The sequence below is a fragment of the Herpailurus yagouaroundi genome, unplaced genomic scaffold (genome assembly GCF_014898765.1).
Source record: "Herpailurus yagouaroundi ecotype Mexico unplaced genomic scaffold, PumYag 162552, whole genome shotgun sequence".
NCBI lineage: Eukaryota > Metazoa > Chordata > Mammalia > Carnivora > Felidae > Herpailurus > Herpailurus yagouaroundi.
In genome coordinates this window covers 24,531-37,458 of record NW_024423273.1, presented here as the reverse complement: position 1 = coordinate 37,458, position 12,928 = coordinate 24,531, and the positions used below count along the sequence as shown (strand labels likewise).

Below are 12,928 nucleotides of genomic sequence, written 5' to 3'. Positions count from 1 at the left end.
CGGGCGGCTCCGGCGCGCGGGGTGTGGTTTGGGCGGCGAGCCCGGGCGGGGCTCAGGTTGGCTCGCGGTGGGCGGGGGTTGCCCCCCGTCCCCGCCCCCCACATCCGGGGGCCCGGCCGGGCTCTGGGCTGGCGGCGCGCCGGTGAGTCAGGCCGGGTTTTCCCTCCGCCTCTGGGGCAGGCGAGCGAGCGCCACGGAGCGCGTCCTTCCCTCGCCAATCCGGCTCCGGCGCCCGCCCGCCCGGTCGGCTGGCCGCGTTTTCCAGGCGCCTGCCGCCTGGTCGCTCCGGCCCGGCTCGCATTCTCGCCTGGAGCCGACGCTTGGAGGGAGGGTTCGAATCCACGCGAGGGAACTGTCGCGCGCTAGGGGCGCGGAGCGGCGCCAGCATGGTGAGTGGGACGCGGCGGGGGCCGGGGACTGGGCTCGGGGGTGGGGCCGGCCGCCGAGGTCTCGCTTTCCGGGCGACCTTGGCCAAACCGCAGCCCTTCGCCCGCGAGGTGCCCGTCTGAGAAGTGGGCGGGGGTGGCAGGGTGCGGTGTGCGTTTCCAGACACTGAAGCGCCGAGGCGCGGGACCAGGGACCGACCGCGAAGCTCCTCTGGAGGGGCGGGCGGCAGGTTACGCTGCTCTCCGCAACCCTGCAAATGTGCTCTCTCGGACCCCTGCGCCGCGCCTGGGGTGGGGCAGGCGCCCTTGGCGCGGGAGTCTGACCTGGGCTTCGGCCCCCCAGCTCGGCCGCTCCGGGCAGGCCTCAGGGAGGAGGCAGCAACAGACGTCCCCTCTGGCCCCCCAGGTAGCTCGCCGAACCTCCCGCAGTTCTGCGGAGCCCACGCCTCCGTCACAGCCTTCGGGGCCCGGGGGAGGGAATTTCGTGGGGATGCCAACATCGTCTGCTCCTCACGAGACCCCTCTCCCGTCCCCTCCGGGACACCCCCTTCCTGCTCCGGTCCCCTGCTCTGTAAGGGCAGCAGCTGCCAGCTACTAGGGATCCCGACCTATGGGGACGCTACCAGTTCTTGGCGGCCGGAGCACCTACCCAGTCTGGCCACAGCCTTTGGCCAAAGCGAGGACCAGCCTGGGGCCAGGCCCACGTCAAGTCCCTGGCTGTATCGAGAAAGAGTACTGCTACCGGTTGCCTCCCACCCCGCACCCAGTCCCCTAGTACAGATTGGGGCTCTCCTTGTTTGCACCTGCGGCTTAGTCCGACTGAACTGCAACCTTGACCCTCCGTGCCCTCTCCCTGCCCAGCCAAGAAGGGAGTGGAGGCAGGAGGCCACCCTGGGCCCAGTGATCAGCCTCCTCCAGGGCCCTCCTGGGCAGGGCTCCTCTGCCGGCTGGCTGGGTGTAGGTGTACATGTGCAAGACTGTGAATGAATGTGGCCAGCCTGCTCCCGCCTCTAGAATCAGTAGCTTCCAGGGCTCAGAGTCCCCATGTGGCAGTGTTTCCACTATTCCTCTTTGACCAGGGGCGGGCCGGAAGAATTCTATGCTGAGGAGACTGGAGTCCAAACCTACCTGGTTGCAGATGCCCTTGAGAGAGGCAGGTGTGGGGGGCTGGCCCGACACACATACACAGCAGTGTGTGTCTGTGAAGGGCAGCTGGTGACCTCTGGCTGGGACAGCAGGAGAGAGGGCCTTGCCCAGGGTTTTGGAATTGTTCATCATTGTGGGATGTTGGGCAGCTGGCTTCTAGGCCTTTCTGGGCCTCAGGTTCCTTGCCTAACCTCAACTAGGCTGTTGTGGAGATGAGCGCAGATGATGAAATGAAAGGCTCAGAAAAACTGTAGAGTGGTGTATGCCTCTGTGACTCTCTAGTGATACTCAGACACACTCCTTTGTGGTTAGATGCCGAGCTTTACCTCTTCAGGTGTCACAGTGTAACTAGGGTATGCCAGCCTCTTCCATCGCCCCCCCCCTCCCCCCCCCCCCCTTACCCACTGCCCCTCTTTTGGAACTGGGACATTCCAGTCCAATTCTTCAGGGGCAGCTGCAGACACTCCCTCCAGCAAAGCTGATCCCCCCCAGCAGGTGGTGGGACCTTCCCCTGGGGCCTGGGCTCTGGAGGGGCTAGCCACAGCCAAGGCAGGACTCTGGAGCTTCCTGCCCACATGCTCTGGGATGTCCCACACTGGAGGAGACTCACGATGGGGTCAGGATGGGCTTCTAAACCTGAGGAGCTGGCGTACTTTCTCCAGGGCAGCTGAAAATGTCTTCAGGCATGTGCTTTTACTTCCTGGGCCTCAGTTTCCTCTTCTGAAGAGGATCTCAGTATTCCCCACCTATGGGTGTTGTGAGGCTGTGGTAAGCCGTGTGGGGCTGACTAACGGACGCTGGGATGCTTTCCCTGCGTGCCCTGTCTCTGTTTCATGGCCAGCATGGTTCCCGAGCCTCATGTTCCTGTCACCACCAAGGGTTGATCCAAAAGAGATGCCCCTGTCTGCCCAGGGCTTTCAATGCTGCTGGCTAATCTTGGGCCCAGGGGTTGGGAACAGGAACTAAGGGGTCCTGTTGAGGCCAGCTGGGGCCTGTGCAGAATATGGCTTAGCCCAAACCTAGCCACCAGGGTGGTGGTGGTGGGGTTTCATCTCTGTGCAGAGCTCTGAGCCCCAGGGTGTGTACTGAGCTCTTGGCAGGGAAGCCCTTGGAGGCACTTGGAAGAGGCCCTGGTTTTTGCTCTGATGTTCCCATGGGGGCTGCAAGGCTCTTGCTGTCTCTGTCTCCCTCCAATAACCACCACCCCCCCCACACACACACACACATCCTCTCCAGCCCAGCCTGCACAGCTGCCCTGGCCTGACCAGGCCATTCCCTGGGCCTCCAAGCAACGGGGAAGGAATGTGTGTGTGTTGGGAGGGGAGGTGGGATGGACCCCTGTAGGAAAAGGGACTGTCCCAGACTGAGACCTGGGCAGGGTAGAACCTCCTAAAAGCCAGGGGCCTCAGCCTCTCTGGGAGAGCTGATAATACAGCCAGAGAAGTTACCTAGGAGGGGCGAAGGGTGGAGGGCGAGGGCATTAGGGAAAGACAAAAGGAAGGGGCTGTGTGTGCCCCCTTCATCCAGCTCCACAGCTCTTTCTAACTGCTCAAGTCACACGTGGAGAGAAGCCCCTTATCACACACACCCTCATACCCTCTGCATCTAGCCTGGGGGCTGGGAGGACGAGTGGGTCTTCATGCTAGAGTAATGTTAGACCATTCCTGTGTGTGTGTGTGTGTGTGTGTGTGTGTGTGTGTGTGTGTCCCAGAGGATGCTCATTGCCGCAAAGGTGACCTTGTGCATGACTGTGTCTACTGTTGGATGTGACTGTCTGTGCTGTGTCCTGTCACATAGGAACCACCGTGCTACTGGTTTCAGTGACTAGATGCAGTTTGTATGTGGGGTATGCGCTCTAGTGGCCCATGGCTGCCTCTGGTTCAAGGACTCTCCCCCTTGACCCTGAGACCATTTGTAGAGAACATGAGGTGCTAGTTGTCTCTTCCTGAAACAGGAAATAAGGATCTGCCCAGGGGAAGGTGAAGTGGTGTGTGTTTGGGGTGAGACGGGCATATTCAGCACCACTGCCCCCCCCCCCCCCCCCCCCCCATGCTTGCACTGGGCTTATAGTTCATGAGACCTTTCACCTCCATTGTCTCTGTGACAAAAACCCAAAGGGAAGGCCAGGGCAGGCAGTCTTTCCCCACTTCAGAGATGGGGAAACTGAGGCATGGCAAAGGGCGATGAGATAGTGTCCAGGGTCCCCATGGAGGGGCAGTGTGAGGACAGGGCTGGAGACCAGGTTCTTTGCTGTCTGCCTCCCTGAGAAGCAGTGACAAGAGTGAAGTGTGCTCATGGTAAGGAGGTGTCAGATTGGGAGGCAGGATACTTTGTGTTTTATTTTTTTCTGAAAGGGTGCAAGTGGGGGAGGGGCAGAGAGAGAGAGGGACAGAGGATCTGAAGCCAGCTCTGCGCTGACAGCAGCGAGCTCAATGTGGAGCTTGAACTCACAAACCGCAAGATCATGACCTGAGCCAAAGTTGGACCCTCAACTGACTGAGCCACACAGGCACCCCAGGGATACTTCAATTCTAACTCTTCGGGCTGTGGATGCCATCCTGGGCCCCCACTAAACATTCAACAGCATCCTGCTGGGATCACAGGCATCTCAGCCTGACCAGCTCTGTGACCTTGGGCAAGCCACTTCACCTGCAGGAGCCCCAGTGCCCTGAACAACAGCTATTTCACGGGACTCCGTAAGATCACTCCTTTGCAGGGCTGTGTCTCTGTAGGTGGCCAGCACCTCTGATTCCTTAAGTGGATGAGTCCTCTGGCCCTGTGAGCCCTGTGACATCCTCAGAGGTTATTAGATGGAGGCAGGGCCATGCCCCCCCTCCGTCTCCCAGAGAGCTTTGTCTTCCACAAACACAAAACCTGGAAATGGTTGAGGAAGATGGAACCTCCTAACGACCATTGTTTGAGGAGGTGGGAGTGGGTGTCCCGGAAGCATATTGGGTGGGTGGGGGGTGCTCAGCCACCACATGCCTGCTGGGTGTCTGTATGTAGATGGGAGCAGCCGCTTGGGGGCCAGAGGCAGAGACAGTGGTGTTCACTCATTCAGCAGGTCCTTTCTGAGTATGGACCATGTGCCGGGCCCTGGGCTGGATAGGGGGGATCCAGTGGGGGTGGTAGGGCCAGGCCAGGGGTGGGGGGTCTCAGCCCAGATGGGAACTGGGTCCATAACCTGGTCTCTGGGCCGCCTGCCAGGGAGGTCATCTGAGCAGCTGAGCTCATCTTCAACCAGCCTGTGTTGACCCTGCCTGGCTAGGGGCCAGGCCCTGAACTAGACTCTTTAGTCGTGTTATCTCAGCCCATCCTCCCAGCATCTCTGAGTGATAAGACTTGCCATGGCCATTGTCTGCATGAGGAAGCTAGGGCCTACGTGTAATTGGCCCCACCCCGGGTCAAGATTTGGGTCCCCCCACGCACCTGGTGGTGGTCTTTGGAGTGGCAGCATATGCAGGGGCTGGCGGGGGCTCCTCCTGGGAGGCTCCCCCTGCCTCCCCCCACTGCCCCTATGACTATGTGAACACCTGTTCCGGAAACTGTGGCCATTGTTACCACCATCCTTCCTCCCCTCGGGCCCTTCCTGTTTGTATCCCTCCCACTGCAAACCCCCAACCCCACCCGTGCCAGCTGCTTCCCTCGGGGAACTCTGACCCACTGCAGGAAGAGGGGCTCAACTGGGTTTTCCCCCTCCCCAGAGAAAAAGAAGGAATGGAGAATCATAAGCCACTGGCCCCGGTTCCCTGTGCCCTCTGCCCACCCCACCCCCCAGATTGGGTGAGGAGCCTGGTAGGAGAGTGAACAGGGTCAGAGTTGGACAGAGCCTGAGTCCACAGCTGGCCCAGTCCTGGGAGAGGCCCCATCCTGCCGCTTTGGGGCCGTTCCCCTATGTCCCCCCCCCATCACACCGGCCCTTATAGCTGGAGCTGGGGCACCAGGCAGATGACTTTGGGGCCCTTTCTCTTGCCATCCTAGGAGTCCTGTCCTGGGTCTTCTTTCCGGGACCCATATCTGCCTCCTGGGCCTGGGCCAGGCAGGTGGCTGACATAGGCAAAGAGCAACTGGTTTTAGAGTATCGGAGAGGTTGGGCAGCAAGTGCCCACCTGCCTCTGACGGAGCCTCTCAATCCCCAGAAACAGCTGCCTGTGCCCTGCTGAAAGTTCATGGCCACAGCCCTGGGCCCTGCTGGCATTGCCATGGGCAGCGTGGGCAGCCTGTTGGAACGGCAGGACTTGTCCCCGGAAGAGCTACGGGCAGCGCTTGCAGGGCCCCGGGGTTCCCGCCAGCCTGATGGGCTCCTCCGGAAGGGCCTGGGCCAGCGTGAGCTCCTCAGCTACCTGCACCTCCCCAAGAAGGACAGCAAGACGGCCAAGCGTGCCCCTCGGAACGAGAGTGCTGACTACACCACCCTCTACTACCGGGAGCATCCTCGAGCTGGTGACTTCAGCAAGACTTCACTGCCCGAGCGGGGTCGCTTTGACAAGGTGCATCTCTGCCCACTTCCCTTCCCCAGTGTTGGTAGGGATGGGGAGCTCGGGGTCTCCTCCGAGATGCTCTGATGGGGCTGGGACATGAAAATCCTGCTGTAGGCTGTCCTGAGGCTTTGGTCTTTGGTCACCGGTCACTGCCTCTGTGTGACACGCACCCCAGGTTCTCAGGGAGGATCCTGGGGGCTGTGGGAGCGTTAGAGGGCAGAGGCGAGGTCAGCCCAGGGCCTCAAAGCTGCCCTTTCTTCCCAGCAGTGCCGCATTCGCCCATCGGTGTTCAAGCCCGTGGCGGGCGCTGGGAAAGGCTTCCTGTCCATGCAGAGCCTGGCAGCCCACAAGGGCCAGAAGCTGTGGCGCAGCAATGGCAGCCTGCACACATTGGCCTGCCACCCACCCCTGAGCCCAGGGCCCCGGACCAGCCAGGCACAGGCCCGGGCCCAGCTGTTGCATGCGCTCAGCCTGGACGAGGGCGGCCCCGAGCCCGAGCCCAGCCTGTCTGACTCCTCCAGCGGGGGCAGCTTTGGCCGCAGTCCTGGCACTGGTCCTGGCCCCTTCAGTTCCTCTTTGGGCCACATTAACCACCTTGGGGGCTCCCTGGACCGGGCCTCCCGGGTCCCCAAGGAGGCTGGGCCACTGGCGATGCTGAGCTGCCTGCCCGAGCCACCGCCCCCCTATGAGTTCTCCTGCCCCTCCACCGAGGAGGTGGTGGCCCTGCTTCCCGACACCTGTGAAGATCTCAAGAGAGGCCTCGGTGATGAGGATGGCTCCAACCCTTTCACACAGGTGAGGGCTCCCCCTGCTCTGGGGTCCTGTTCTGTCCCTTGGCATTGGAGTACAGGACACACAGAACGGTCCCCAGCCAGTTCACTTACGTAGCTCTGGGCACAAGAGAGTAAGGAAGATGGAGTTGATTCAGTTCCCCAGCCCCCATGTGATGGGAATGTCATGTCACTGGTGGCCCTTGCTAGGAGTTGCGTGGAAGGGAGGAAGAGAGACTCCCTGGGCAGTCTTGGCAGGCACTTCACCTCCAGTTGCAGCTGGAGTGTTGTGGAGGGGCTGGCAGTTGGTGTTCAGGAACGAGGGGGGGGGTTGGGTGGTCCGTGTGTGGGATATCCCCGCATGGCAGGCGCCTCGTCCCCTTGGCAGGTGCTGGAAGAGCGCCAGCGGCTGTGGCTGTCCGAGCTGAAGCGCCTGTACGTGGAGAGGCTGCACGAGGTGGCTCAGAAGGCAGAGCGCAGTGAGCGCAACCTCCAGCTCCAGCTGTTCATGGCCCAGCAGGAGCAGCGGCGGCTGCGCAAAGAGCTCCGGGCACAGCAGGGCCTGGGCCCCGAGCCTCGGCCCCCCGGTGCCCTCCCGGATGCTGACCCTAACACCCGACCAGAGGAGGAAGCCCGATGGGAGGTGAGGAATTGGGCATACAGAAACTTTTTATGTCCTCTTTGCCACCTGTGGGGTCCCACCCTCTGCTGGCTCCTGGTCTTACCCACTTTGTCTGGCTCTTGCCCATCCTGTGCCCCGCCCCTCCCCGCCCAGGTGTGCCAGAAGACGGCAGAGATTAGCCTCTTGAAGCAGCAGCTGCGGGAGGCTCAGGCCGAGCTGGCGCAGAAGCTGGCCGAGATCTTCAGCCTCAAGACGCAACTTCGGGGCAGCCGGGCGCAGGCGCAGGCCCAGGACGCAGAGCTGGCCCAGCTGCGCGAGACCGTGCGGAGCCTGCAGGAGCAGGGACCTCAGGAGGAAGCCCAGGGCAGCTGTGAGACCGACGACTGCAAGAGCAGGGGGCTGCTGGGGGAGGCGGGTGGCAGCAGCGAGGCCGCAGTTGGCGCCGAGCAGCTGCGGGCCCAGCTGGTGCAGGAGCGGCTCCGCGCCCAGGAGCAGGCACTGTGCTTTGAGCGGGAGCGGCGGACGTGGCAGGAGGAGAAGGAAAGGGTGCTGCGCTACCAGCGGGAGATCCAAGGAGGCTACCTGGACATGTACCGCCGCAACCAGGCGCTGGAACAAGAGCTGCGGGCGCTGCGGGAGCCCCCAGCACCCTGGAGTCCTCGGCTGGAGTCCTCCAAGATCTGAAGCCAGGGGGTGAGCGGGCTGCAGAAGCACCGCCAGAAAGCGGCTTGGACGAGCCCGCGCTGAGAGGGCTGGCTCCTTCCTTACACTGGTTGGGGGCAGGAGCTGCTGAGGCCAGCCAGGAGTGGGGAGGCCGACCGAGAGGAGGGGTCCAGCGCTGCTGTGGGCTGGATAGGGTGCCCTCCTGGCAGAGGAGCACCTCGGCAGGGCCCCGCCCTGCTCCCTGGAATAGATGTGGCCCAGAGAAGGAGGCTGGGGGACCAAGGGCCCCGTGATGCAGAAGGGCAGGCGTGAAGGAGGGAGGCTGGGACGGGGACATTGGCCTCCCTCAGAATAAAATCACATTTTCTACAAGGAGGCCCTGGGTGATACACTGGGCCTGTCCCTGGCCTGGGTCTAGAGGATTGTGGATAGTTGGGGGTGGGGGCCCTTTACCTTGGCTGTATGTAGCTCCTTCCATGGTCATGGTCGGTGGGAGGCCGTGCCATGTGCCTGTGTGCGCAGCTGCTGGGCATGTGTGTTGGGGAGTGGAGGAATCCATGCCCCAGCACCACACGGTTCCTTAGCTGCCATGTGGGCTGAAATTCCTTTCTCAGCACCAGTGGGATTTTTTGGAAGGAACAATGCCAGAGAACCCAGAAAAACAAAAGGGCAAGTCAACCAAGGCATTGCTAGAACATGAAACATTCTCTTGGTAGGAAGTCTGGACTGTGGTACCCAGCCCCCTGCTGGGTTGGGGCCGGCCTAAGACAGCTTCCCCTGGAGCACCCAAAGGCTCCAGTAGGGCCCTGCCCCTCCCAGAACCCACCTCCCATCTTTCTGTCTGGCTGTGGTGCACCCCTCCCCCCCACACAGGGATGGGAGGCCCTGGGAAGGTAGAGGAGACAAAATTTGTGGGTGGGTTACTTGGTGAAGGGCTTGTACCGCAGCAGGGAACGTGGCCATTTTCCTGTAGACAGTGGAAGGCCCTGGGGTATTTTTTAGCAGGGGTGAGATGTGATCTGATTTGTATTTTGGAAAGATCTGTCCTGAGAGGAAGGAGCCCTCCACTCCCAGCCCTGCGCCGGGCTCTCTGACCCTTAGGCTCAGCCCCCTAAAGCCCACTCTCACCCATAGCCTCTCAGCAGTCAGGCTTCCCCTTTGGGCTTTTGCTCCCTCCTGGGTGGATGGCCTGGAACACAGACCCAGGCTGGCATGCAGGCAGCCCTTCCCCACTCCCTGCAGTAAAGATCAGTATCCATATGTCATGCATTGAGCACTTCCTATCTGTTAGGCCTTCAGGGCTTGGGGGCTCAGGGTTGAATTAGATGTGCTTCCCGCTCCAGGGGAGCCAGCGCACAGACCTCTTCTCCTCCCAGTGCCTGCCCTGATGGGGCAGCAGCATCCTCTGGTATGTTCTCTGCAGAAACCCCAGGTTGCTCCCTTCCACCATGATCCCCCCCCCCCTACCTTCCCAGGCCATGCCTGGCAGCCTGTCAGGCCCCAGCATGTGGGTCCTGGTGGTAAGTGGATTCGCTATGTAGGGGCACCTATGGGGCTATGGAGTATGAGCCGATGTGCCCCACCTTTTTAGGGTGGGGAATGGGGTGTGTGTGTTGTCTGCCGTGGGGATGGTGTGTTTATGGCTGTGTAAGTGGCAGGTGTGTAAAGCTGTCTTGTGGGTGGTGGGTGTGTCTGGGGGTGTGTTTGGGGCCCCTGGGTTGGAGGCCAGGAGGGCTGCTTCCTGGCCGCTCCCTTCTGCCCCATTTCTTTCCACCAGTCCCTGCCCCACTTGTCTCTGGCCAGGCTTGAGTAGAGCCTGTGGCCAGGACAGACCCCTGTGTCTGGGTCCTCTGCCTGGGAAGGGAAGCAGAGAGCACTCAACTTAGGCAGGCTGGTCTCCCACAGGCCTTGGAACCCATTTCACAGACTTCTCCAAACCGAGATCTCTGGGCCAGTGACCTTCCAGAAGCCCCCCCCCCCACCTCCCCAGCAGAGCTAGGTGCTGACCTGAAGCCTGGGTCACTCCCTCCCCACAACCCGGGACTGGGAAGGCTGCGTGCCCAGGTGCCCCACAGTGGCTGGGGTCTACCTTTCGGTGAACCATCTCTGCAGGACAGCTCCCCACCCAGCAATTAGAGAGCTGGGCCGGCCAGTACAGCCGGCGGGGAGTGGGTGGGCGGTACCAAAACTTGGCAGCTGTGCCAGAAACCAGGGCCAGACCCAGATGCAGGGGTAGGGCACGAGAGAGCTGAAGCTGGGGTGGCTCAGAGGGAACTGGATCCCTATTAGCTCATCCCTGCTGGGCAAACCAGTTCCCTGGTCCCCAAGCCGGCTGGGTGGCTCTGGGGCCAGCTGATCACAGGTGCCACTGCAGTGGCTACTGCTTCAGAACCCTCCCTCCTGAGCCTGGTGGGCCCCTTAGCTCACCAGGTGCCCAGAGGTCCCCCTGCCCTGGCAGACTAGGCCCAGGCAGCCAATTCTCCAGAACTGAGGCCAGCTGCCCACACTGGGCTCCAAGCCCCTGGGCCCTTCTGTTCTCAGCTCAGCTAGTGTCACCTCTTTCAGTCACTCCCTGGGCCCCTCAGCCTATCACTTAAGGCCTCTGACAGCCTGGCCTCCACAGAGTCCCTGATAGTGGTTGCCCTTTCTGACCCCATCATTCCCTCCAGCACCTCTGAGCCCTCATCCTCCAGGCAGAGGCTCCTCACAGTCCCCAGATCTTGTTTCCTCAGGAAAGCCTGCCCTGAACTCCTGCCCTGCCCTGTCCTGCCTGGGCAGCGCCCCCCGTCCCTGTGCCCACAGTCCCCTACTTCTGCTGACATTTTGGTCTCTCCACTGGGCTGTGGGCATTGCCAGGCAGGACTGTGTCTTCTGTTTTTATCCCCAGAGACTGCTCTGGCTCCAGCCCAGAAGGCACTGGAGGGCTTTGGACTCAAGAGGAACCAGACCTCTCCCTGGCTGTCGTGGGTTCAAGCTGGGGGTGGAGTGGAGTAGGTGGAGAAGTCTCTGGCTCTGAGTGTTCATTCACCATTCACGGGCACCTGGGCCAAGCACTGGGGCTGCAGAGCCAGTCCCCATTCACTGCCTGGGGAGGTACTGCACGCCTCCCTCAGGGCCAGGCCTGGTTCTCAGATGAGGAAGCCACAGTGGCCAACGCCCCTGCCCCCATGACCTTTCCCTGTGGGTGGGGGAGGGAGACAGCACACACATCTGTCCATGGTAGTGACCGGGCCAAAAGCGTGCAGACCTCTACATCACAGTGGCCAGTCAACGGCGCATGGAGAAGCAAATTTCTCAGACTGGGTATATCTATAGGTATGAGGGAGCCTTTTTTCAAAGAGGACACATGCCCCATGGTGACAATTCAGATTGCATAACTCCCCACCCTAGTAGGTGGGTTTTAGCTCTATCAGATTCGGAAAAGAAAAGGAAATGTGCTATTTCTTGCAACAAAGCAAAAGCGAAATATGTCATGAAAGGTAAGGCGTAAGTACTGTGGAGTTCGGGCTGGCTCACTTTTCACTGCAGGTGATGAGGGGTGTGTATTTGACCATATTTTGGTCAGGCACTTTTCTGACCTCTCTTTGTGCCTGACCTTGGCAGGTGTCTCCTTATACGGTCCGGTTCTGGCAAGATTTCTGCTTAGTTTAGCCAGACTCCCCCTTGGTCCGTATCTGACTATGTTCCTCATGTAATCTTCCACCAACCCCCTCGGGCGACGGCTGGCCTGCCTTCAGTAAGACTCCTGTGAGGTGCATTTAGCCAGAATCTGCTTCCAGACCCCCAAGGTTTCCTCTCAGTAATTTTTCATCCACTGACCCCTACCCGCTCCTTGGCTGTAAATTCTACTTTTCCTTGCTGTATTTGAAGTTGAGCCCACTCTCTCTGCCCTACTACAAAACTCCACATTGCAGTAGCCTCTCTTGAATAAAGTCTTCCTTACCAAACTGATGAGTGTCATGAGTAATTTTTTTTTTTTCTTCAGCAAGGATAAACTTCTCTGAGGAAGGGAAGTTGGGAGGATTTCCTCAGGAGCAGGGTGGGACGAGAGCATCCAGGATTGGCCTGGCATTGGACACAGAGAGGTGTGGGGCAGGTCCAAGGGTGGGTCCTGTCTATAAGGGTTTGAAGGGAGGCAGGGCAGCCCCTAGACCGCCTGGTAAGTTGGCACAGGAAGACTTCATCTGTGGCTGTGGGTGGGTCCCTCAGGCAGCCAAGGGGGAGAGCCCGAACTGGGACTAGCTTTTCCTGTGTGTTGTCATTCAGGACAACACTCGGAAGGGCCCTACACTTGGTGCAATGGTCTCCTGTTGCCATCTTGAACTTTTTTTTTTCCTTGAGAGAGAGACAGAGTGCGAGCCGGGGAGGAGCAGAGAGAGAGGGAGACAGAATCTGAAGCAGGCTCCATGCTCTGAGCTGTCCGCGCAGAGCCCAACATGGGGCTTGAACTCCCAGACCGTGAGATCATGACCTGAACCGAAGCCTGATGCCCAACCGACTGAGCCACCCAGGCGCCCCGCCATCTTGAAATTATAATGATGTTTGAACAAGGAGCCTTACGTTTTCATTTTGCTCCAGAGCCTGCAGATGAAGCAGCTGCTCTTGGCCTGAACCAAAGCCTGGCAAGGAGGGGCAGGAAGAGAGAGAAGGCGCAGGAGACTGGTTGGGTGCCACCTGGAGGGTGGAAGAAGAGACAGGGCCTGAGCAGGCAACTTGAGCTCCACAGGCTGAGGCCTGATGCTCCACAGAGGTTCCACAGAGGGCAGGCAGGATCTGCATTACCTGTTACTGCCCTTACCCCAGCTATCAGGGGAGACTCCATCTTTTACCTAGCCTGGCCTTCCAGGGCTCATTCTGAGA

At 60.4% G+C, this 12,928-nt stretch overlaps 1 protein-coding gene across 3 annotated transcripts; it reads left to right on the top strand.

Annotated features, from left to right (window-relative positions):
• The first annotated feature begins 83 nt into the window (after positions 1–83).
• On the top strand, positions 84–12,019 carry LOC121026833 (NEDD4-binding protein 3). Of its 3 annotated transcripts, none has more exons than XM_040469645.1 (5): positions 84–389; positions 5,672–6,022; positions 6,281–6,808; positions 7,172–7,426; positions 7,559–12,019. In XM_040469645.1, exons 2-5 carry the CDS (start codon positions 5,702–5,704, stop codon positions 8,087–8,089), a joined length of 1,635 nt encoding a protein of 544 aa, XP_040325579.1. In that variant the 5' UTR covers positions 84–389; positions 5,672–5,701; the 3' UTR covers positions 8,090–12,019. The 3 variants fall into 3 exon arrangements, with proteins under 3 accessions (XP_040325579.1, XP_040325576.1, XP_040325577.1); XM_040469642.1 differs by having other exon boundaries at positions 86–389; positions 5,678–6,022; XM_040469643.1 differs by lacking the exon at positions 84–389 and having other exon boundaries at positions 4,679–6,022.
• Positions 12,020–12,928: the final 909 nt, after the last annotated feature.

Excerpts from the sequence above, each read along its gene's own strand:
- LOC121026833 (XM_040469645.1), top strand. The coding sequence starts at position 5,702 with ATGGCCACAGCCCTGGGCCCTGCTGGCATTGCCATGGGCAGCGTGGGC. Across the intron at positions 6,023-6,280 it reads AGCGGGGTCGCTTTGACAAG|TGCCGCATTCGCCCATCGGT; the intron begins GTGCATCTCTGC and ends TCTTCCCAGCAG. Across the intron at positions 7,427-7,558 it reads AGGAGGAAGCCCGATGGGAG|GTGTGCCAGAAGACGGCAGA; the intron begins GTGAGGAATTGG and ends CTCCCCGCCCAG.